A 24736-nucleotide genomic window follows, 5' to 3' on the forward strand; every position below is an offset into this window, starting at 1 on the left:
TAGAGACAGGAACTTGGGTCTTAGTTGTGGTGTCAGTGGCCCAGTCTGTTTGACACTTTCTGGTTTTAACCAGCTCTGGGTCTGACACACATTCTCAGGTGAATAACACACCATCATCTTGCCAGGTACCACTGGGCTCCATTTGTTTCCATGGCCCTGCATTTAGAATTCCTTGTCTCTTGCCTGGCATTTGTTGAATACCCTTGGTTCTGAAGTGGTTTGGCACACATTTCCATGGGACTATGGAGGGAGAAAGCACCGTGTAGGCTCTGAGGGAACATGCTCACTGTCTAAATGTTCTGAGGTGCAAGCAGGAACATTGGGAATTCAAGGCTATCCTTGGCTAGTTAAAGACCAGGCTAGGCTATGTAAGACCTTGTGTTGAAAGGCAACAAAATGGGATGACAACTCTGCCTGGTGGATAAAGCTATCTGCTGCCCCTAAAATGGGCACTGACAATGTCTTAAATGACAGTCTGGGCTGTTGACTCTGACCAGGTCAACAGAAGGCCTGCTGGTAGATAGTTCTTACAGCTAATGGGACATCTAGTTCTCTATTGACACACACCCGTAACAGATCAGAGTCCCCATGCTAGCTTCCCCCTCTTCTACTCCACACACCTCCTCACCCCCTCAACTCTGACTTCTACGCTGTTCTTGCTGACATGCTCCCTCCCACTGATCACCCTTAAAACTGTCAAGATTCTCCCTACCTTTTGCTATTCTCTTGGACCCCCAAGAGATAGACTTGGCAGTTTTGAATTTCTCCCGAATAAACCCTTCTTCCCACCCACAGAAGGGTCTAGTTCAGTGGTTTTACTGTGCTCTTGCTTATGTTGCCAAGCCTGATGACCTCATTGTGAGCCCCAGAACCCATATGATGGGAGAACAGAATGAGGTGTCGTCTGACCTCTATGCACATGCCCTCCCAAGTAAGTAAGTAAATAAATAAATTTAAATGAAATAAACATTAGCATTTTTAAATGTAAAAAGCAAAGCAGGCAAGCAAACAACAAAATACAATCTGTCAACCTACATCTCAGCCAATCAAGATGAGGGTCTGACTAGACCCTCCAGGTTCCCACAACACATACATTCCTGATAGTGCAAAGGCTGCTACTTCAGTTGGGCATCATTCATTATATCTTGGGCTTTCCTTAACATACGGGCACTTTGATATAATGCTAAATGGTGCTAATTAACAGTTTATTATTAGATAAAGCCCACATAGATCTATATAATTTTTAAGGCAAGTTGACATCTGTGAGTTGAGTAGGAGTGGCCTGGGTTGACATGTAGCTAAGACACTCTTTCTGCTCTCATTCACTGACCTGCTCCTCTAAGCACAGGCCCAGCAAGGTCTGGGGACTGACCTTTTGTGGAGCAGGAGATTTGTCCTTGGGCCCCTGTGGGCCTGTGTGAGCCCTGGGTTCTGAGAACATGAGCCTCCTCACGGTAGCCAACTGACCGAGTGCTCCTCTCAGATCTGATGCCAATGCTGTCTGCTGTAGAGGTGGGATCCTGTACTGCCCTAGGCCTATGGGACTAGAGCCAACTCTTTTCCAAATGGGACCTGCTCAGAAGGACCAGCCGCCAAGTACCTCATCAGGGCCCTCAGTCATACTCTGTGCCTGATTTGGGCCTTCACTCTCCAATCAAAACTTTTGGTCCCTCTGTGGATGGAGATTTGCCTTGCATGGTGCACAGAGATCAGGCATTCCCAAGAATGCATGCAAACAGGCAAACCCAAACTCCTGGGTATATGCAGCGTCATGCACCCATGATGCACCCTTAGTCCTGAATGGGTTTTCCTTCTGTGTTCTATGGATGTTGTATGTTTCCTCAAGTGAGGTAAATAATGCAAAATGTGTTCTATCGTGTGAGTCTGTATGAGGAACTTGGATGATACATGGATATAGAAGCAGCATGTGGCTATCAAAACATCTGAAAATTATGGTCCCAGGGCAAGTCTCATCTCTCACGGCTCCTTGCTCCATCTTCTGACAAAACCACCATTTCTGACATAGTCCTTTGTGATCATGGAGCATGTTCACATACAAGAGGCCCTCCGCACCATCCCTGACACTTACAGAGAGATCTGTGTGTGGTAATGACCACAGGCGATAGCTATAGTATGCTGTGGGAAAGTCTAACACGAAGCCAGTGCTTAATAAACCATAGCTACTGCTGTCACAGATGTAATTTATTATACTGTTATGCCTTATCTAAACCCCACCATAATGAATTTGGTGACTGGAATTCTCAATGGTGTGTGACCCGCATGAGGAGTTTGCCATTCTCTAGCTGATTAGAGTGAGCCAATGTGTTGGTTGACTAGAAAAATCATTGGAGAAGGGGAGAAGGTTCTTACCGTTGGCATCAAGACTCTGAAGAGAAGGGAACAGGTCACTGCAGAGAGGGGTGCCATGGTGCTTAGAGAACTGAAGAGGTGAACACATTTTAACATCCAGAGGAACAGGAGGATTCCCTGGAGGCATCGTGCTCGCTGAGGGAAGAACACAGCAGTGAGTCCTGCCAATGATCATAAGGAGGTGAAGACACAGGCACATACCTGTGAGCTGTGCTGAAACACAAGTTCATTTAAGGAGTTGTTTAGGGCTCCTAGGGACACCAGATCTCCCCGGGACACCACATGACAGTGTCTGCAGGGGAGAAGGAGTCAGAAACAGGTTTCAGGACAAGTAAGATGTGTTCAGGAGGGCAGGCTGGTAGAGACAGGCAGAGCAGGTATGCTGTTTCCCCTCTGAGGCCCAGTCCACTCTGCTGTAAGGACAGGGCCATGGCAGCAGTGACAGGGTGTGCCTTCCTCTTTCTGTCACACATTACCAATATTTGCCTTGAAGATGTGTGATAACTAGAAGGGTCCGCACATTATAGCTTTGGAATCTATGGCTCAGCTAAACAAAGTGATGGGACGGAAGATGCACAGCAGGATGACCCAGGGGCACACTCAAGAGTCCAGGTCCAACGCAGGTTCTCACACCCCCTGGGTCCCTCAAAACTGTGCACCTGCCTACTGCTGGGAGAAATGCTTTCTGTCCATGGCCTGATCTTATCTCCCCAGCAGAAAGAAAGAAAGGAATGCCAAGCAAGCTAGACAGTGACCAAGTGAGTGAAGGACTAAGGTTTCAGTGTGTTTGTAAGAACTGAGGCCTAGGGAAGTTGTGAGAGGCTGGCACACCTGTTGTCCCTTTGAATCAGTAAGATACAGGTGAGTTTGGGGGAGGGGAAACCAGGCATGATTGACACCATTGCCTGTCCTCAAGAGGAGATACAATGTGAGAATGGGCCGAACTCCATTTTCTGGTAGATGCGATTTAACAAGTGAAAATAAGCAAGGAGATTTATTTTGCATTTTATTTAGACCAACATATATAAAGTAATATGTGCATTCAGTGCATGTAGAGGTGTTTGCATGTTGAGTTTATTAAATTCAACAAGAATTTTATATTTTTGGCACGTCTCAATTTGAGCTCACCATACTTCTTTCTCTATACTCTCAGGAAGTCAGTGACCATGACACTGGACAGCACAGCCGTGACCTCCTTAGGGACTCCTTTCTTGTCTATATCTGATTGGTAGGATACAAGAGAGTCTTCTTAACTGTTTTCATTATCATATTTATTTATAGGATATATAGCACATGCCTAGAGGGACATACATATATAGTCTTCCTCACTCATCCTAGAAAACACCTTAAGTTTTGGAACACATATTTAAAACCTGAGAACGCTTGACCCACTTGTACAGTGAAATAACAGCTGATGCTGAAGTCACAGGTTGCAGCTACAAGCTCATCTGGTCTCAGAGAGTGACAGGATGCTCTGAAGGCCTCTCGTACATCACAGGCAACTATTCAGGTACCTGGCTACAAGACCAGAGGCCATTACCAGTGCTGCTTCTGAGTGGACTGTGATGCTCGCCCTCTTGAAGCATGGGTGGGACCATTTGTGGTGTACATGGGGCACTGTTACCTGTTTTACTAGATAGTATGTTACTTGATGGATAGATGTTTCTGTGAAATATGCTTGGCAAACCTGTAGTCCCTTCAAGACAGTAAGGCCCAGCTATGACAATCGATACTGTAGCCAGCGAGGTGAAATACAATGTGAGCTCTGGGCAGAACTGTAAATTTCATGGTAGCTGCAATTTAGTTGGTGAAAATAAGCAGGGGAATTTACTTTGTGTTTTATTTAGAGGAATATATGTAAAATAATATGTATATTCAGCATAAAATGGAAATTTGTATACCAAACTTAATTAGAGTTTGTCAAACTAAGCCTTATGGAGTTAGAGGTACACAGCTTTAACCAGTTTGAGCTGTACCCCAGGCACGTGTGTGAAAATAAAAATTAGTTTTCTAATGCTGGGACAAATGATGCAGGGCTAGAGAGCTGAGGCGAGTGTTGGTCAGGATGAAGCTTCACCAGGACAGCTCTTACTCAAGAGCTAAGTGAAGGTCCAGAAATTGGTACCTGGCTGTAATAGAATCCAGAGGGAAGAGAAAGTCATTCCAGGCAAGTTTCTGACAGCAGCAAACATGATCAAAAAGATAGCACACTGTGAGGAAAGAAGGCTATGAAAGGTGAACCCATTTCAGAGACCCAGTGCTCACTGAGTGTGCGCTGACAGATTCCCAGTTCTCCTCGCTACATGCCTAAAAGAGCTCCTCTGCCCACTTCAGTGAGAACAGCATCCTACAGAGTGTTTTCAGGAAAGTCTGCCCAGTGGGCTTCCAACACAGGTGAGGAAACTCTAGGCTATGATGGCATTAGAATCCAGGCGATGCACAGCTGTGGTCACAGAGTAGCGTAGACAGTGAGTGAGCCGAAACTCCCTGGCAGAAAAGAAATGCAGATGAGCATAGACACACAGGAAAGGTAGACCAGAATGCCTACCAGTGATGAGACAGTGAGGCCCCATGCTGGTGCTAGGAAACAGTAGGGAACAAGCTGGTAAACTTCCTTCCTAGTGCTTCTGGCCTTTTGGTGTATGAGAGAGAACCAAGTAATATTGTAGCACACACATCTCAGTAGATGCAAAGTCTTTGTGAGAAGATCCTAGGGTGGTTAATAACAAAACATCCCAAGACAAAGAGAAGCCATTTGGAACAGCCTGAGCTGTTCCTGTCTGTCTTAAAACAGGGAACCTTCAAACACCAAAGCCTATGGATCCCCCAGCCTATGAAACCCCAGGAAGCTGCTCTCAGGGTTCTCCCAACTATGAATAATGTCTTGTTTGGTGGAGCATTGCTAAGCCTTGGAAGACGGACTCACTATGACTTCTAGCCATCCATTGCCCCTGTTTCTTGCCTGTGTAGGTAAAAAAAGATGAGTGTCTTGATTTTTGTGACTGGTGCACAAGTTGTAGAAATTACAATCCAAGATATAGAAGTGTCTGGAATATTCCTGCTCCTGGTGCTTAACACAAGGATGGCCTTTGCTGTCCTCTGTGCAGTAAGTCCCTGGCTTGGACCAACAATGTGCACAATGAATGTGTATCACAGTACCATAGGGGCAATGAGCAGACTCAATAAAGGAGTGCCAACTTCTCATGATGTGAACATGGTGTCTACCTGGTTTGCGCCTAGCTTCGGGACTCATGGGTGCCTATGGAGCTCAACACCCATGAGTAGAAAGTATAACCTCAGGGCTTCCCTTATGCAAGGGCTCCATTTCTGTGTTGAGGTAGGAGGGACAGGCCTGACTCATAAAGTCACAGTTCGAGTGACAACTGCAATGGGAACATGATATCTATTCTTGTCCTTCAGGAAGAAGTCTAGATTGTCCTCTGCTTGGGATACTCAAAGCACATCTTCCCCCAAGACTGAAGAGTCTCCCATGCTTCCATAGCTGGGCCACTCTGGCTATTGGAAGGCCCTTCCACTCTCTGCGCCTTCGGTTTCCCCAGCTGTAGTGGTTATGTCAGGAATACTTTTGTGTTTCTGTTCCAAGGTTTACCCAGAGTTTGGATGGTGAGAAGGCAGAGGAGAAGATGGGTAGGAGTTGACATAACCTCTGAGGAGACAGGGACAACAGTGGTATACCACTTATCCAGGAAAGGAAGGCTAGCGATGTGGTAGAGGAAGACCACCAGCCATGCGCTCTCTAAGACTCCCCACATAACAGAAAGGAGAGCTGTGCCTAGGGTGCATCACACAAGGAGGCAGAGGGAAGTTAAAGAGAGGAGGTGGAGCTGGGAACATTGTAGTTAGAGGGGAACAAGTTCCCCCTCTTTTTGGGTTGTTCAAGAAGCAGCTTGCTTGGGGTGTAAGGGTACATGAGTTCTGCTCCATACAGCAGGCATAGATGCCAACTAGTGGGCATGTGTGAAGTTCTCCAAATCTTACTACTCTCAGTGCCACCATCTGTGAGCTTATGGCAATATCATTCAACAGAACAAATTCATCACCCTGAACCCTCTCATCCTTGTGTGATGTCATAGAGCTACATCAATCATGGCCTCTTTCTTCTAGGTAGCCCTGATTCCCCATTGTACCTGATTCCATGACACCATCAGGCTGACGTCCACAAACCTCTGATAAAGTCCTTTGTGGAACTGGTCAGTTATGTTCTCAGCAAGAGTAGTGAGGTGACCGGAGGCTGCATAGTAGGCCAGTGCTACACCAACCATAGAGAGCTGTAGGATGAGAAGAAAGGTCCCTCCATTGGCTGAGGGAAGACTCAGCATCCCTCTGGTGACAAGTTGCCTGTCAAACATTAAGTCTGTGGTTAAGGAGATGACTCATTTGGTAAAGGGTAATCACAAGACTGAATTCAATCTCCAGAACTGTGTAAAATTGTGGTCATGGTAGCACATGCCTGTAATCCCCATGTGGGGGGAGATAGAGACCGCTTGATTCCTGGGCTCACCAGTCAGCAAGCCTTTTCTAATTAGTGATTTCTAGGCCAGGGAAAGAAGCTATCTTAAAAAGAAAGATGAATGTTCTCTGAGAAATAACATCTAGGGTTGTCTCCTGGCCTCCGTGTATTTTTTTTTTTTTTGCACCAAAACACATATGAACATAAACACACACACACACACACACACACACACACACACACACACACACACACACAATACCACTACCCATCAGATGTCAAGAAAACCTGATTTCAAATGCTCTTCTGCCTCTGAACTAGAGATGGGGAACCACAGGGACATTCGAAGGCATTCATATTCATAAGACTTCCTGCTAAAAGTACTTCTCCTTTCAGATAAAAATACTTTAGCGTCATTGTTCTCCATAAAGAAAACTACTTGAGAGAGATTACCTCCAGCCAGTGTCTTGGTTTTCTCCAGTAGCTGAGAATACCCTTGGTTGCCATCTCCCAGAGCTGGAAACAGAGGTGGATCATGTTGAGTACCAGGAACAGCAGCTGAGAGGGGACAGAAATAAGTGAGACAACAGAAGGATCAGCTGGGTCATTTGTTCCAGGTCTAAACTTCTGGCTGGTGTCTGTGCCCAGCCAGTGGACATGGCACAAGCCTCTTTCTGTCTTGGTAGCATTTGATGTCAAACTAGCCCTGCAGTAGGCATCTGAGAAGTTTGGTCTCACTTCACGCTAAGCTCTCTCAGAGACCCAATTCCATGTGAAGCCTCAAGACCTGGTATTGACCCTGCAGGACTAGGAATAAGGCATTTGGGCATCCACTGCCACTACCAGCTCACCATGCCTGCCTGTGCATTCTCTGTGTCTTTGGGAGCTGTGTCCATTAGGCCTTGTAGGTCCACTCTTAATAAACTTCAAACATAACCAGAACCAAGTCAGCTCTGAGCACTAAGGGAGCGTGTAAAACAGTGGTATTGTGCCACGTCAAACCAGAGACTACCTCTGTGTTACAGTGGGGACCACAGTGACACTGGAAGTAGAGAGTATTTATAAGACTTCCTGATAAAAGTCTCTTCCTTTCAGATAGAAATACTTCAGTGTAATTGTTCTCCATAAAGAAGACTACGTCAGAGAAGTTACCTCCAGCCAATGTTTCTGCTTTCTCCACAGTGTAGAGCCAAGGAAAAGGGCAGGGGAACTGATCTGGTGTTCTAAACTCTTGACATTTTGTTCAACCTGACTTCATGTTTTTTGTATGATATTTTAAGATAGTGTGCTAGAATACTATGTAACTCGTTTTCTGACTGTTATTTATTTATTTATTTATTTATTTATTTATTTATTTATTCATTTAATTGACTTTAAGTGCCTCTCCTATTCAAGACCCTCCCCAGTAGTCCACACCTCTTCTTCATACTCCATTCCAGTCTCAGCCTTGGCTATCTCTAACAGTCCCTGGACTTCTTTCCCTTCCTGAAGCCAAGCAGATTTGACTTGTCCAGCCAGCAGGGTATGTTTCCTTCCGAAAGGACCATGAAATGAGAAGATACAAAGCCAGTGGCATGCAGGGGTGGTTGGCTGCTGAGGCTTTTGATGGTTCAGTGAAGCAACGTGAACTGCTGACACCTAGTACTGTGGACTATGGGAGCCGATATCCTCAAACTAGTATTTTGGTATCCCAATCACCATGGTGTCTGTATCTGTAGGCAGGGCTCGATGAGAGTAGTTCAGGCTAAATGCAGGCATGGGGATGCTGCTGCTTATATAATATTGAGGTTTATGTACACATACTTCCTTTTTGTTCACAGCCCCAGAAAAGGAGCCAGGCTGTGTGACACAGTGAAACAGTGACAGAGAGAAGGTGGCTCTCTGCCATCCAGGGAGGGAGTTTTCACTACAGCCCAGCCCTCCTGGCACCTTGGTCTTAGGCTTGCAGCTACTGGGTCTGTGGAAAGAGATGCCTGATATTTAAACCACCCAGCCATCGAGCACTATGTGATCCCATTTGCCTGAGGGGTATGTGGCTGTCCCCTGGTGGCTGTCTGAAACTTCAATAGTACCAAACCCTATTAATACTGTAACTTTCTTATAAATATACAGAAAGCCGTGATAAAGCTTAATTTCTACATCTGGCATAGGAACCAATTAACAGTAGTAATCAATAATAAAATAGAACAGTTATAACAACACACTGTAATTACACCATAATACACTATAAGGTTGTTTAACATGTAGGCATTATTTACTTCAGGAACATTCTGCTCCATATTTTCAGATCATGGTTGACTAGAAAGTTACATGTTGGACAATGAGGGGTGACAGTATTTTGCTATGGTGTCTGAGGCTAAGACTCCACAATGAGTTTACTCCATTGTAGTGGATGAGTATTTGAGCTCATTTTATATGTGATGGTTGTTGGTTTCCCCATTGGAGATCGTCCTCGTCTCCAGCTCCAACATTATATATGGTTCATACCACATAAAAGGGTGTATGAGTTGTGGGGGTGGGTGAGTGGGAGGCCTAGTCTCATACTGTGGAGGAATTTAGCCCAAGTGAAGCCCACGTTCTCTGTGTCCATCCTTTCGCAGTTCCAGGGCAGGTGAACTCACCTCAGAAAGCATGAGGAGGCACTGTAGGGCTGAGTCACTGTAGAAGATGCTGAAGGACTCTATCAGGGATGAGGAGACAAGACCTCCTGTGGGGAGAAATTCTGCACCCAGGGTCACACTCGTGAAGAGTCGTGTTGGAGGGTTGTAGAGAGTGAAGTGCACAGACATGGCTCTCGTGCTGTGGTCAATCCACCTGCTGGCCCTGAGGGCAGTCAGAGCTGCATGGGCTTCATGCCTGGAAAGCAGCCCAGGTTCAGAGGGAGGGCAGGGGTGAAGGCTTGGGAGCTTCAGGGAAAACTCACACCACATCCAAAACACCTATGCAAGCCTTCATGAGGATAGATGACCCCTAGCCTTCTGATTACTACACAGGCAGTCCTCCTATGTGTCAGGAACCCCCATCAGGAGCCCATTGCCCCTCTTTCCTTCCTCTTCCTTTTCCTGCAGCAGTAAGGATATGATTCCAGCCAACAGATGGCTTCTATCCCTTGCCTATGCCTTGTGAGGAAGAGATACCCAGCCTCTCTCCCTAAAAGCTCACAGTGGACTTTTCACAGTGGACTGTAAGGATAGAAAGAAACCACATTTTACTAATTCATATGTAGTAGCAAATCATACTATTACATAATTTTTTAAGTTCTCTGGGCACACTACTATAACTCTCAGATTGATTCCTATGCAAAGCCCCATTCTATAGGAAGGCTGTACCATGAATGGGGCCCTAGGCATGCTATGGAACTGCCAGGGTACCTGACTACAGGCTGGGCTACAGAAACCATGGTATATACATGCTGTATCTATACACACTAGAAGATCCATTCCTCTTTTGCTCATTGCAGCTCCAGGCAGCTTCTGTGTTCCTCTAGGAGTTAGGGGAGGAACAGTCAGGGCCACATGAGCACCCCGCTTGGCACACAGTAAGCAAAGGAGAAAGATTCACCTGACTCCAGGACTGCAGGCCCTGGCAGCCACTTTTAAAGAATGTTCCATTCTGTTCTCTATGCACGTGCGTCTGAACACTGAGCCTGAGTTCCCCCACACCATTGCTCTGAACCAGGAGCGCTGCTCAGTCCTTAGCAATGCTGGCCCCTTTTTGACTTGCCTGTAAGCTGAGCCTGCACACGACATGCCTCACCCAGCAGCATGGGGCCTGGGAGCCACACTTACTGATGCGCACTGACCTTGTTCTTCCTAGGCTATGCGTGTAGCTCTCTTTCTTCACACCACAGGTCTCAGGATCACCAGGGGTCACATTTCGGTTCTCAAGGTCAAGGGCGTGACTATGCATAGGGAGTACATCCTCCACGAGCTCTGAGAATGGCCTGGGAGCCTGGAGCGGGGACCATCAATCAAGTAACCCAATCAATCCCTGCCCCCAAGTCCATCTGTATTGTGGGGCTCCCAAGCTCTGTCCGTACATAGGACAGTCCAATGATGTGATCAGGGACCCGGCTACTCTCAAGAACCACTCTGCAGTCTACTTCATGACTTCTGGGTTCTATCTCAAACCAGAAGGCTCCAGACTATGTCTGCTGAAGGCTATCGCTGAGGAGTTAGGTAGACAGGGCTGGACAATCTGCAGAATATTGCACTGAGGAATAATGCTGTCTCGGGGCATCCTTCCCCCATCAGTAAACAATACAAGAATATCCTAGTTTCAGATTTCTAGAAGAAAGAGCCTTCTTTTGCTTAGAATATCAATTCTAGAAGTGAAAAGAACAGTCCTGGGGCAGAATGCAGAGGGTGCGGCTTGGACAGGGCAAAGGGAAGGTAGATCCTGGCACCTGGCAACCTCGCACCACCTCCCAGCTGTCAGAGAGCTTAACTGATCTGCCGGGCCCTGTCCCTGAGTCTCCCGGTGTGCTTACCACACATGCAGTGCCAGCAGAAACCTTCAACTGCTTGATCACCAAGGGGCCTATTAGGTGGCACTGCCCTCCAAGAGCTCCAGGCTGAAAGACGAAGAGAGTCAGTAGGTAAGAGCTGTGAGTTTCAATTGCCATCTGCAAAGCATCACTGACAAGGCTGGGGATGCAAAGGTCACACTGCATCTATGGGGTCAGAAGTTCATTCCCCTGACAACCCAGCGGATGCAACCAGAACCCCCTTCCCCAGCCTCCTTTTGAGAGAAGGAAAGCATTCAGATGCCTTCCCCTTGAAGTCCACCTCATATCAATGACCCGGGTGCCTCCAAAACTCATGAAATACAAGGAAACGAAGAGAGACAAAATGTTTCAGAAATAGAAAAACAAAGATCTTATATCTTTCAAAAAGGGAAAGAAAATGAAAAAAAAATGAATAAGGGATTGGATAGTACAAACTTTGGACCCACCTTGTCTTTTTCTGGAAACTTCCCTAATGATACTGCCTTAGCCGTTGGCTCCTCTTCTGCTCTGGGGACCCCTGAGCCTCCATTATGCTAGCAGCGAGCTAGCTTCCTCCTCAGTCTCACCCTGAACCCCTGTGTAAGTGTCTAGGCTCTGCTTGGATGGGCAAGCATTGACTAGAGGATGCGAATAGCTTAACAGGAGTCCAGGCAAGAAGACTAGCAGGTTTCTCTGCCTGCCGTGGCGCCATGGAGCAGCCCCTACCCTGCACTGTGGCTTCTCCTCACTACCATGTAGCATCTGGCAGATAGGAAAGGGACGTACCTGAGACCCCCAAGCTCCTGCAGGCATTCTTTCTGGGTGCAGCACATCTAGCAGGGTGCTCAGCGTCCAGTCCCACCAGTCTTCCGTGCTGCTGAGGTCCCCCAAGGAGTGATGGGCATTTCTTAATTTAAGGACAAAACAAAAAGGTATACATGAATCCCTAAGAACAATTCTAAGTAAGAGAGAAAGGTTGCCATTTTTTTTCCCACTCCCACATTCTAGGGACTCTGTGGGAATTAAGCCAAAGCAGTCTGCAAGATGAGGTACAACTCGAGAATTCACTTTGCTCCTCAGTGGCAGAGGGAAGAGAAACAGTGGGAATCAACACTCATTCATTCACTCAACAAACATTATTGGGCAAATACTAAGAAGCAGGCACTCTTGTAGACACCAGGAAACAAGATCAGATCCCCGTCCTTCTGTGGGGAAACAAAGAAATTGTATATAGATGTATATGCAGCACAGTTAAAACTGATGATCTTTTAACTCTACCGTGGTAAAAGTTTCACCCACCAACAGTTCTGTTTTTCACTTTTAGTCCAATATCCAATTCCATGAGGTGTTCAACACTTGGTTGCAAAGTAGGCTTTGCCTTAGGTCATGAACTACGGTGGATGGAATGGCCTGAGCACTTTGGTTAGCTGAGCTTCAGAGAGTAGGTCACATGAGCCAGGGCACAGCAGCCAGAAAGCCTGTGACAGACATCTCTTAACATCATGTTCAGGGACATGACCTCTGTCATGTGAATTCACACCCGAGAAGCAGAAGAATTCACACCCCAGAAGCTGGCAAGAGGAGGCCTCATGTCAGGCAGTCTCTGCCCAGGTGTGGGACAGGGACTCCTTAAGGGCAGTAATACCTTACAACCATGTAAGAAAGCTAGGCAACTTAATAAAAAAAGGAACCAAGGGCAAAGAAAAGCCTTCAAAACATGTTAATAGAGAAACAAATGTTCCCATCAGCAATTTATATCCACTGAATGTACACACGTCCAAAATGCCCATAACGTGTGTGAGCAATAGCCCAGGGGCTACTGAGCTGACTTGTTTTAGTTCCTTCCTTCCTTCCTTCCTTCCTTCCTTCTTCCTTCCTTACTCCCCTCCCTCCCTCCCTCCTTCCTTCCTTCCTTCTTTCCTTCTTTCCTTCTTTCCTTCTTTCCTTTTAGACCCTAATCTAAGCAGGCCTTCTTCTGCCTGCTAGTTCTCAATTCCATACTTTTCTGAAAATCTGGCTCAACTTCTTTTCAAATCCTGGACAAGTGGGGAAGCTGCAAGGGATCTCAGGAGGCTGTGATGGAGAAACAGAGCACTTCTCAGAAAGAAATCTGAGTCAGCATGGAGGCACAAATAAAGCTGGTAAAACCTTGAAAATATTTCCAGTCCTTGGGAGAAAGCACTGGACAAAGAGACAGTGGAAGGGAAGGAGGGACATAGGGAGGGAGGGAGGGAGGGAGGGAGGAATATGGGCAGACAAGCTGATTGCACACCTGCCACTAAGTAGGGCCCATATCTGTTAGAAAAAAAAACAAAACAAACTAGTATATGCTTAATATCATACTGAGTTCCCACAATACTTAAAATTGTTCTGAAAAATTATTTAACTTTATGTGTATGAATGTGTTCTTTGCATGCATGTCTGTGCATCATATGTGTCTGCTACCTTCAGAGGCCAGAGGGGGCACTGGATCCTCTAGAGCTACAGTTAAAAGTGGTTATGAGCAGCGATATGGGTACAAGAAACAGAACCAGAGTTCTCTGGAAGTGCAGCCAGTATCCTTAACCACTGAGCCACCTCCCCACATCCCCACAGTAGTTTTTGAGGTGCTGGGGAATCAAAGCCAAGGTGTCTTTGCCCCCATTAAGCATGTGATTTCCCACTAAACTGCACCCCTAGCCCCAGCTTGCATAATTTAAAGAAATGTTATCCTTGCCATACTTGCTCCCCGTTGGGACCACATTAATGATGTCAAGAAACATCTGCTGTGACCCAGAGCTCACACATCTCCTACACAAAGGAACTATCCCAATCCTTCCTGGCACACTGGAGAGCAAGAGGTGCACCAAGGACCCAAGCTTGGCCTGGCCCTGTGTGTACTAATTACAGCAATTAGATCAAATGGGCCCACAGTGCCAGCCCGGTAAGAAGAAAGAGCATAGAGCATTAGTGGTCACCTCTGAAGGACACTGGGATGGAGCTGGGCTCTGCCCTACCTTTAGGTACTGGACCCTCACTTGTGGTTTAGTTTAGTTTTGTTGATTTGGGATTTCATGAAGAATTTGAGTTCAGAAGTACTTCAAATACAAATTAAAATGTGACACTCTGATATTAGAGTCATTTTTTTAAAGACAAAAATCTAGAATGTTATCTTCCTAACTTTATAGAGGATGCTGTGGCAGCCAGGAGCAAAGGACTGCCAGCCACAGGAAGCGAAGAGAGCCCCCCTTGGATTCCATCGAATTCACTTTTCCTAGGCTTGCTCTGCCCCGAATGCTACAAATAACAGCCCCTCAGGACTTGTTGATTTTTAGGATTAGGTAGTGGGGGTGGGTGGGTGAGGCAGAGCCAGTCCACTGTAAACATTTCATTTTGAACCATGATCTATAAATATGGCCCTGCCTTGTGTCCAGAGCTACAAGAGGCAGTGAGGTTTCTATCCTTGTGGGAAACATGAGGGCTCTAAGCCCACCTGGGTCAATATTTGGGAGGGTTACCTGAATGTACCAGGCCCAAGAGCACAGGAATTTTTATAGATGTTATCTCAGCTGGAATATTTGACAATCTAGAGGTATATGAGAAATGTTGAATAAAAAGGAATTCATGAAAATGTGAGATTAAAAATAAACTAGCCAAATCAGTGGTTTTTGTGTTTTGATTTCCATGTCTTAGAAGGAGAAGGGGAGGAGGGGAGGATGGGGGAAGGAAGAGGAGGAGGGGAGAAGAAGAGGAGGAGGGGGGGAAAGAAGAGGAGGAGGGGAGGAAGAAGAGGAGGAGGGGAGGAAGAAGAGGAGGAGGAAGAGGAAGAAGGAAGAGGAGGAAGAAGAGGAGGAGGAGGAGGAAGAGGAGGAGGAGGAAGAGGAGGAGGAGGAAGAGGAGGAAGAGGAGGAGGAGGAGGAGGAGGAGGAGGAGGAGGAGGAGGAGGAGGAAGAGGAGGAGGAGGAGGAGAAGGAGGAGAAAGAAGAGGAGGAGGGGGAGGAGGAGAGGGAGGAGGAGGAGGAGAAGGAGGAGAAGGAGAAGGAGAAGGAGAAGGTGGCAGCTCCACATGGTCTCTTTGTTTTGCTCACAGTGCCCCCTCCTGGCATAATCTATACACCTGTTCATTTGGAAGAACTAAGCTGTCAAAGCAGAAGCTAACTGTGGCTTTGCAAACTGGGCCCTGGAAACTTCTGTAGTTTCTCTAGAGCTGCACAGTTCTGGGATTACTGAGCCGAACCAAGTTGAGAGGCAAACTGAAGTACTAGGATTTCCAGGCAGAACCTTGTTAAAGAGTAATAAGATTGTAAGAATAAAGGGAATGACATCTGTGAGTCACCATCCAGCACGGTGTCAGTGTTCCTCTGTCTTACAGAATCTAAAAATAAGTCCTTAAATAAAAAAGATGAAATGGATCTAACGCCCTCTCCTGACGAAAATGTAATAAATATCTTCACATAAAACCAAATGAGGATCAAAGGCAAGAAATGCATAAAAAATGCTACAGATACGGGTATTAAAATACTCCTTACAGAAGAGAAAGGAAACCTCGGAATGTATAGAGTTGTTGTACTGTCTGTCACTACAATGTAAGCACTAATAATTCATATCGCTAGAGTCAAACTGGCTTGAGGAAACTGCCCAGTTGACAACGTTCACTGACAAAAGAATGTTCTACTAGGCGTATCCACTCGTCTCCTTGAGCATCCAAATCTCAGGAGTATCCAGACCCCAAAAAAGGGTCTGGGACTGTGCCTCTGCCTTAAACTGTTCCCTCGCTCAGTGTTTCCTTATGATGCAAATCCATTGCAATTAAAAGTAGGGGGAAAAAAACCAATGAATACTTCAGATATTGTAGAGAGCTTAGCAGAGAAGCACACTTTGAAACTGGGTTTCAGGAATCATGGACTGTGACTGTAGCCTTTGGTTGAAGAACACTGATGTTTTTCTGCAAAATAGATGGTATGTCCCTCTCAGGCCAAGAACTTCTTTCAATATTGACCCCAAAATGAGATGCTAAGTGCACGCCAAGGTCTGTAAATGGAGCCCTCCATTAACATGGGTAATTAGCCTTTCCCAGACTTCGTACACAGACTATGATGAAAACCTTTCTCTAGGCACATACAGTATTGTGATGGTGAAATTGACCGAAGGTATGGGTAGAGCTCCCTCTTCTGGAACACAGTGAAGGAAACTGATTCTGGAACCCAGAGCTTGAAGTTCTTTGGGTATGAATGCAATGACCATGAACTAGTGCGACACTTCCCAGATCTTTAAGACCCCCCCCCCCAACCTCCTACCTTGTAAATGCCCTCCGGATGGCTTGATTGAGAGAATATTCACCTGGGCAGAATCTCCCATATGCTATAAACAGAAGCAGCAGTAGCATGACGCTATGCATGGTCACGTCTCTGGGAAGAGAGATTGTAGAGTGAGCATCCTTGGAAACCTTGTTTGTCCACACAAGAAGGAGAATAGGAGGGGACCTATTCTCCTCACGGAAAGTATTTTAGGAAGCAGGGCACCTATGTCCTGGTTGGGATGTATTAGTATAAGTCATGAGCTGAATTAAACACTGTATTTATTCTTTGTACTTTTAAAAGACTCCTTCCTAGTTTTGATTAGTTCTTGAAGACTTCACACAAAGGACTTTGCTCATATTCACCTCCTCACCCAGCTCCTTCTAGATTCACCCACGTTCTCTACCCATTCAATTTTGTGTCTTCTTTTTCTTTTTTTTCACAAACCAAGTATAATTTCTGCTGCCCTCATGCTCTGCAATACGTGGCCTTCCACTGTAGCGTGGCCCACTACCCTTAAGGAAAACTGTCTCTCTTTCTCCCATGAGCCACCAACTGTCAATAGCTCCTTAGCTTGGGATGGGATTTCAGCACCTCTGTGTTGGTTTTGTCCTTTTATGTTATCAACATCCAGCTATCCCACCCCCATTTTGAAAAATTGCGCATCAAATTGCCTTCCTGTTATTGTCTGTTAAATTGCTTGAGCCTGTTTGTTGGCAGTTTCTGGGCTCTCTCGTCTGTTCCATTGATCTATGAGTCTATTTCATTGGTCTGTGATTTACCATTCCCATCAAAGACTACAGGATTTTGTATTTCTGAGCTAAAATCCACATTGACTTTCTCTTGGGCTATAAACAGTCCTCTTCACGGACAGCAGCAATGACAAACTAGACAACCATGCAATTGCTTGTGTGCCCTATCCCTCAGCAAGTCATTCATCTGAAGAGTGACAGACATCTGATTACACGGATGTAGGCACTGGAGCAATCCCACTGCTTTCAGCCTACATTTCGATCTTTGAAGATTGTTTAACTCTCCTGACTGTTTTATGCACTTCCCATGGAGATCACACCGAAGCAGCTGTGTCCTCTGCTGTGCTGAGGAGTGGAGTGTTGCAACTTACTTGACTTACAAAGGATAATGGCTCTTGGTGTCTACTAAATTCTCTTACTGCCTATTTATTTGTTTTTATTTTATTTTTGTGCTATTTTCCCAGACTTTGACTAATGACATCTACAAAAGGAGTTAGCTTTGTCCCCTTCTGAACCTGCTGTCTCTAGCTGTGTTCTCAGGTGTCCACCTTGACGGGGACATTGCCTGTGGCTCCCTCAGCATGAGCCTGGAGAGCTGGATTTCTCAGCTTTGCTCAGCTCAGCTCAGTAACTTCTGTGGACATCTGCTACCCAGTGTTGCAGACATTACAGGCACCTGTGAACTGGGGTTGTGTGGCAGCACAGTCCCTGGGGTGACCCCTCAGGAGCCCCTGATCCCTCTGCTCTCAGATGCCCAGACACCTACAGTTCCCTACATGTCCTGGTTTTGCAAAGTGCAGTGGGTACTGCAGTGTACTGGCTACATAGCGCTTAGCATACCCATGTGACTTCAAGAGGTGTGTGTGTGTGTGTGTGTGTGTGTGTGTGTGTGTGTGTGAGAGAGAGAGAGAGAGAGAGAGAGAGAGAGAGAGAGAGAGAGAGAGATTTAGGTCTGCTGTTCGTGTTTTTGGTGGGTTTGGTTCAGGGTACCACCCCTGTTTTTATGGGAAGATTGAACAAATTTAAAAGTCTTTGACAGTGCCATATCTTTTCAGAATTTCTTTTCACTCACTTTAAATTTGACATCCTAATAATGCCATGATAATTTTCTTCGGAAAAGAACCCATCTCGGGACCTGTTCTTTACTTAGGGAGCTGAGTGAGTGCGGATGATGAGGAAGGATTTATAAGAGAGACAATAGACAAGGTGACACTGTATACTTTAGCAACATCATTGTGGGAAAAACATCTGGAGCTTCTAGATAGAGTCTTGATAGATTCAAGAGTTTGGAATCTAGAATTCAGAACTGGGGGAAATCATCTGGAATTTCTAGATATAGTCTTGATAGATTCAAGAGTTTGGAATCTAGAATTCAGAACTGGGGGAAATCATCTGGAATTTCTAGATAGAGTCTTGATAGATTCAAGAGTTTGGAATCTAGAATTCAGAACTGGGGGAAATCATCTGGAGCTTCTAGATAGAGTCTTGATAGATTCAAGAGTTTGGAATCTAGAATTCAGAACTGGGGGAAATCATCTGGAGCTTCTAGATAGAGTCTTGATAGATTCAAGAGTCTGGAATCTAGAATTCAGATCTGGGAGACATGCATTGAAAGGCTCCTCGAGGAATGGCTATTAGTATCTATCACAGATGGGCAGGGGAATGGGTACTGCTGACAGAAAGAAGCATGACTGATGTCAAATTGGGAGAGGTTTGTCTCAGTATCATAGTTACTAAGTTTGATGCTTTATCTAAAAGTTTGAACTGGACTTTATGTTGATCTCCAGAACATGTCTGTGTAAACGGTACTGTTGACTTATTTTTAAATACTGGTCCCTGGGCTCAATCAGTGAAGAGGTACAACAATTGCTCTTGGATTTTCATAGCCCTGTGTATCCAGCTGGAGGCACATTTTGATACACGCGAGTCTGCATGGCTGAGAGAGCTGAGGTCAGAGCTCTGGGTCATGGATTACAGCCCCATGACAGAACAGTTTCCTTCCTCCAATGCAGTGTCTCTGTCCCTTGCCCTCTGGCACTGAGGAGACATGGGAAAGGATTTTCCCAAGTGTAGGATCTCCTATCTTTCCTTATTAAAAGAAGGCAGGGCCAGAGAAAGCCCAATGTCTATACCTACCTCAGGGCTGCCTGCATGAGGCTCTCTCTCCTTAGTCTTTCCCTCATCATTCTGAACTTTGGCCTGGATGGTGTCTGAGCCCAGCGCAGGTGGCGTTCTCGTTGTCGGGCAGCCAAGACCTGTGGCGGAAGGGGAGCACCATGATACTGGGGTCAGCATTGGAGAAAGAGAGGCTTTTAGAGTCCCTGCCAACCCAAGAGCTGTCATCATTGCTCTCTGCAATGCATTCAGGGGACAAAGAGGGACTTTGTGTAGTTAACACACACTGTGTTGTTGGGGAGGCAATGCGAGATGAAGTAGACCCATTTGAAAACCTTGCTCATGTCCCAGGCCAGCTCTTTTGGCAAGCATTACATCGGAGCCTTTAGAAAGCATGGCTTCCCAGGAGAGGCATGCTCACTGCTGCCCGGTCACAGGGGCAATTGCCTTTGGTGTTTGCATTGTAGTTCCCGTTAGAGGCCTTCAAAGACTGGAAAGCTGATTTTTAAAGCCGTCTGTTTTAGCATGAACGATCTTTGTTTTGTTTGCCTTGTGTAATAAAAGCACTATTGCTTCCATATTGTAACTATGCGTGTTCCTGGGCAGGACTAACGGTAGCTCAGAGGCAAACTCATGGGAAATAGTCAGCCATTCATTTCTCACTCATCTGCTTAGCCATTCTAGGCACACTCAGGGAGCAGCCCTGGGCCCCTCAGTCCTTCCTCCCAGAGCTGCTGGGCCTCTAAGAAGTATAGAGCAAAGGCTGTAAAGTGAGCCTTGGGGACTGGGCCTGTGGTTCAGATATGCCTCATGTGCTGAGGACTGTGTCCTGTGGTGGCACGGGAGACTCAGCAGGTAGAGCATCGGGACTTAAAGGTGATGGCAGAAACAGTGTTGGGGAGTCAAGCCTGAAGAGGACTGAGGTCCTCAGAGGCTTCTCGGTTCTGAGATTAGGACCACATCGATGGCCACAGGGTTAGACCCAGTTGCCCACGCTGACAGAGGGAGAGAGCCTTGGAAGAAGGAAGCCTGCAGGTATGTAGAGAATTGGGGTGGGAGGATGGAGTCAAGAAGGCAGGAAACATTGGGCCTGCAGTTGGGATGTGGAGCCTGCTAATGTCTGTGTGGAAGTGAGGGAGTGGGTGAGGCTGTACATTTCCTTTGACTGCCCTGAAAAGCAAATGGTCTAGAAGCTCTGAAACTGCGGCCAGAAATTATCTTTTCATTAGTCTTTAAGGTTTCTTTTTCTTTTCATAATTTTAAGAAGTTTAATGCCTCCTAATGTGTATGCCTATGTGTATATCTGTGTGAGGGTGTCAGATTCTCCTGGGACTGAAGTTACAGATGGTTGTGAGCTGCCATGTGGGTGTTGGGAATTAAACCAAGGTCCCCTGGAAGAGCAGCCAGTTCTCTTAACTACTGAGTCACCTTTCCAGGCACTAGGGTCTGCATTCTCCAGTGCACTCATTTCCTTGTGGTTCTCATTTCATTGGAATTGGGGTAAATTATAAGGAAAAAAAAAAGAAATCTACTCTCTCTCTCTCTCTCTCTCTCTCACACACACACACACACACACACACACACACACACACACAGACACAGACACACACACACACACACACACACACACACACACACACACACACACACATAGTAGCACTCCAAAAGCACAGCCAAATTTGAACTAAGGTCTGAGTTCCCATCTTTATGGGAGCAGTTCTGAATGCTTCCCCTTCTGCTCACCCTTTCAGTCTCCTCAGCACTGTCAGGACTATAGCAGACAGGAGAAAGAGGAATGTGGGTTCTGGAACGTTCTTCCAATTCCAAATCCAGACCCTTGGTCGCATCTTGTAATGACTCACTAAAAAACTCACTGTCATGTTTCCGTTTCCAAGCAAAGGCCGATGCTGCCAAACAGATCTGGAAGAGAGGAGCCCAGCACCAGTGTCTGTTTGGGCCCCTCCCACAGGGCCATCTTCCTGGTCTTGCACTGCCAGCTGATTTTATCTTATAAATAGATACCAGAATAGATACCAGGAGCCACTACCCTGAAGTCCCCAGTCCCTAGTCACCAGGTGTGGCCTTCACCAAGAGAACTTACTCGGGACCTCTGGGGAAGAGTCATAAACTGAAAATAGAAGCAAAGTGGTTCCTCTCTTATGGGATTTTTAAAAATAAAGATTCTGAATACCAGGTTGAGGCAGAGCTCCATCTAAATCAAACTCTAAAGAGAAGACTCGAACCACCAAAAACGAAGCCCCCTGACCCCTCTCCTCCCTGGTCCCATGTTGACGAAGGTACCTCCACCACAGTGGGGTTTCTTACCATGAGTGGCTGGGTGATGAGTGCGCAGCAGACCAGAGAGAGAAGCAGCAGGTGGAGCCACCACACACACTGTGCTGGCACAAACCTACCCAGGAGAGGGATCTCTCAGCACCTTCATGGGAGTAAGCTACTCATGAAAACAGTTACAGCCAGAGGCAATGAGGCCTTCACTGCTGGGAGCTTGAGGAGGGGCTGTGGGATGGGTGCCAGGTCTGTCTACCCATCAAAGCAAAGTCCTTCCCTGTTGAGGGGACACCAACCTCCCCCAAACTTCCCACGACGAAGAGTAAGAGAGCCTGAAGTAAAGACAGGACGGATCACAGATGAGGAGTTGGGAAATGTAGGTGGTGGTAGTGTGTGAACACTTTGATTTCATGCTCGGGACTCTAGATTACACATGCCCAGTGTTTATCTTTTACAGATAAGTAAACCGAGGTGTGAAGAAACTTCTAGTGCCTGTCCTGTCCTCACACAGTGGCCAGCAATGGTGTTGGGAGAAGGGATATTGTCAGGAAGAAAGGGCTTTGGTGGCTACCCTTCTCATGGGCTGGGAACATGGTGTGGGCTTTTCCGGAGCCACAAGGGGTGGTCCCCCAGTCTTCAGTGGTGGCCCAAACTATACAGAACCAGATGAAGGGGGTTGAATAGAAGGACTGATTAGGAACTATGATGTTTGCATCAGAGCCAAGCTCAATGTTATTAAGTTTTTTCCCCCAAACAATACCAGGCAACAAATGGTTGACTTTGGTCAGGTTTTTTCCTCTGAGAAGCTTAGAGGCAGAATGGCCCCTTTTTAGTGCCCCCCACCACACTTTCTGTTTTGTACCCAGGACTCTGTCTACATATAGCTTCAGTTGAAGGCCAAGTGACCCTTTTGGACTTATATATCAGAAGGGCTCTACTAAGGAAAAAAAATAGTGGCATTGGTAACTGAATGAGTTCCTCTGAAACTCATGAGTCTCTTCACAGATCCTAGACATCTATCAAGCACCTGACGATACCTGAAAACCTCAATACTTACTTGTAGCCTAGGAATCCTGTCCCCAAACCACAGGCCAGGGAAGCTGTGCCAGAGATGGCCCAAGCCACAGAGCTTGACCAGAGCAGACAGACCCTTGACTGCTGGGGCCCAAGTTCTTCAAAACCACTACTGGGAGCTAAGGAGGAGCAAGATGGAGAACAGCAGGTTAGCAGACCTTGTCATTCTCAACCACAATGTGATGGGGGCTTGTCACCTTGTTGGGCTAAAGGGTACCAGATATATGGTCACACATTATCTGAGGTGTGTTAGTAATGAAGATCCAGAGAGGACAATACCCTTCGAGTCACTGGGCTGAGCAAAGCAGAGAGCCCTCCCCATGTGGGCGGGCCTCGTTCAGTCAGCTAAAGTCTAACCAGAACACATGGGCACAGAGGGAGCTCCTCTTGATAATGATCTTTGAACTGGACATTGGTCTTTGCCTGAGGAGTAGAGGTAACAGTGGGAAATGAGGAGTATGGGGTTGGCTGATATAGTTGGGCCATATTCGACAGTGAACTTCTCATTTCTCTGTTTTGGCTTCCAGGCCCATCTCTCTGAATCTTTGGACAGCCAGCCAGTACTGGTGCTGCAACTATGGTCATGTCTAGCTGAGTGCTCATTTACACAGAGACTTGACTTTTCCTTCCCCCCTAGTGTGTACTGTAGACCAGGCACAGTTAACCACTTGGTGAGCATTGTCTATATAGACAGTGCACCTTCTACCCAAAGCCTCTATTGACTCTTTGTCCACACAGCATGTGGCCTCAGAGACCTGAAGTCCTACTCTGACATTCCTTCTAAGCCAGGTCATCAGGCCTTTCAATCCCAATGATCAGACGAGATGACGTCATTTTCTCGGACTCAGGTTCCCTATTGTCCCCCCCCCCTTCCAGCTCAGTGATCATCTGCCATAATTTGAAGCTGGAGCTGACACTCTATTTTGCATAGAAATAGGTAAAGCTTTAACTTTCAGAATATTTAAAGTGGAGGGTCTCAGCGCCTTTAGAAAAGGATCCTACCAAGCTTGTAAACCAGACTCCCAAGAATTGGGCTGAAGCCAAATGTTAACCAATTTTAGACAGGCCTGGGTCCGTACCCATGCTTGGATTTTAGAGGAGCCCAGAATGGTTAGTATCATTTAGACCAAGTACATTCTGCCTGTGTTGCCTCTCCATGGGCATAGACCACTGGTTTGTCAGCAAGAACAGGGGCTACTTAGTATGGCCATAGGGCGATGTCACCTTGTGAACTGGGAGGAGAGCAGTGGCTCCTCTCTCTCAGAGCAAGATGTTTATCCCTGCAGGCCTCCAGTGGAAACGGTGAACGGACTATACCCCTGCTGCTGGCTGTCATCCTCCAAGCTTGGTCAGTCCCAGGAAGAAGGTCTGATATGGGATGCTGAAATTATGACGAGGTTAGACCAGGTCAACGCCAATTTTTCTGCTGTGTCTGAAACACTAGTGCTTGTTGTGGCCAACTCTGAGGACAGGCATGGTCAGCTGGGGTCAAGCACAGGCCTCAGATGGTTCTTCAAGGATGTCATTTTCTGCTTCTGGACTAACTCCTTTGTTCCCAACCTCCAATTCTGTCTTCCTACCATGGGGCCAATACTGGTGGCCTCCAGGCAACTCCAGGCAGTCAGACTGTTAGATTGCAAAGTCCACTAGAGGAAGAAAGGTTGGAGGGTGAAGGCTAGAATGGGGCCTGAGAGTGCATTACCTAGCAACAGGTGCTATGAGCTGTAAAGCAAAGTAAACCCAGAGACACAGGAAGACATCAGTGAAGTCTAGGTTTTAGCATCTGTAGTAGTCTGAATGAAAATGGCCTCCTAGGCCCATAGTAAATGTCACTATCAGAAGGTATGGCCTTGTTGGAGTAGGCATGGTATTGTTGGAGGAAGTGTGCCACTAGGGGATGGGC

The 24736-nt window shown here is 46.5% G+C and overlaps 1 protein-coding gene across 1 annotated transcript in view; it reads right to left on the reverse strand.

Annotated features, from left to right (window-relative positions):
* The window catches only part of Pkd1l1 (polycystin 1 like 1, transient receptor potential channel interacting), a 176340-nt gene that overhangs the window by 64846 nt on the left and 86758 nt on the right, over positions 1-24736 (reverse strand). The window contains exons 39-51 of the mRNA XM_032915919.1: positions 24058-24214; positions 22817-22952; positions 21796-21880; positions 21214-21390; positions 19492-19610; positions 16604-16714; positions 12114-12234; positions 11331-11414; positions 10644-10792; positions 9463-9697; positions 7295-7399; positions 6519-6659; positions 2410-2505 (exon numbers count right to left, since the gene is read on the reverse strand). Of these exons, the coding sequence (XP_032771810.1) occupies positions 2410-2505; positions 6519-6659; positions 7295-7399; positions 9463-9697; positions 10644-10792; positions 11331-11414; positions 12114-12234; positions 16604-16714; positions 19492-19610; positions 21214-21390; positions 21796-21880; positions 22817-22952; positions 24058-24214 (1716 nt within the window). The remainder of the gene's footprint in view (positions 1-2409; positions 2506-6518; positions 6660-7294; positions 7400-9462; positions 9698-10643; positions 10793-11330; positions 11415-12113; positions 12235-16603; positions 16715-19491; positions 19611-21213; positions 21391-21795; positions 21881-22816; positions 22953-24057; positions 24215-24736) is intronic.

The sequence above is a fragment of the Rattus rattus genome, chromosome 11 (assembly GCF_011064425.1).
Source record: "Rattus rattus isolate New Zealand chromosome 11, Rrattus_CSIRO_v1, whole genome shotgun sequence".
Taxonomy (NCBI): Eukaryota; Metazoa; Chordata; class Mammalia; order Rodentia; family Muridae; genus Rattus; species Rattus rattus.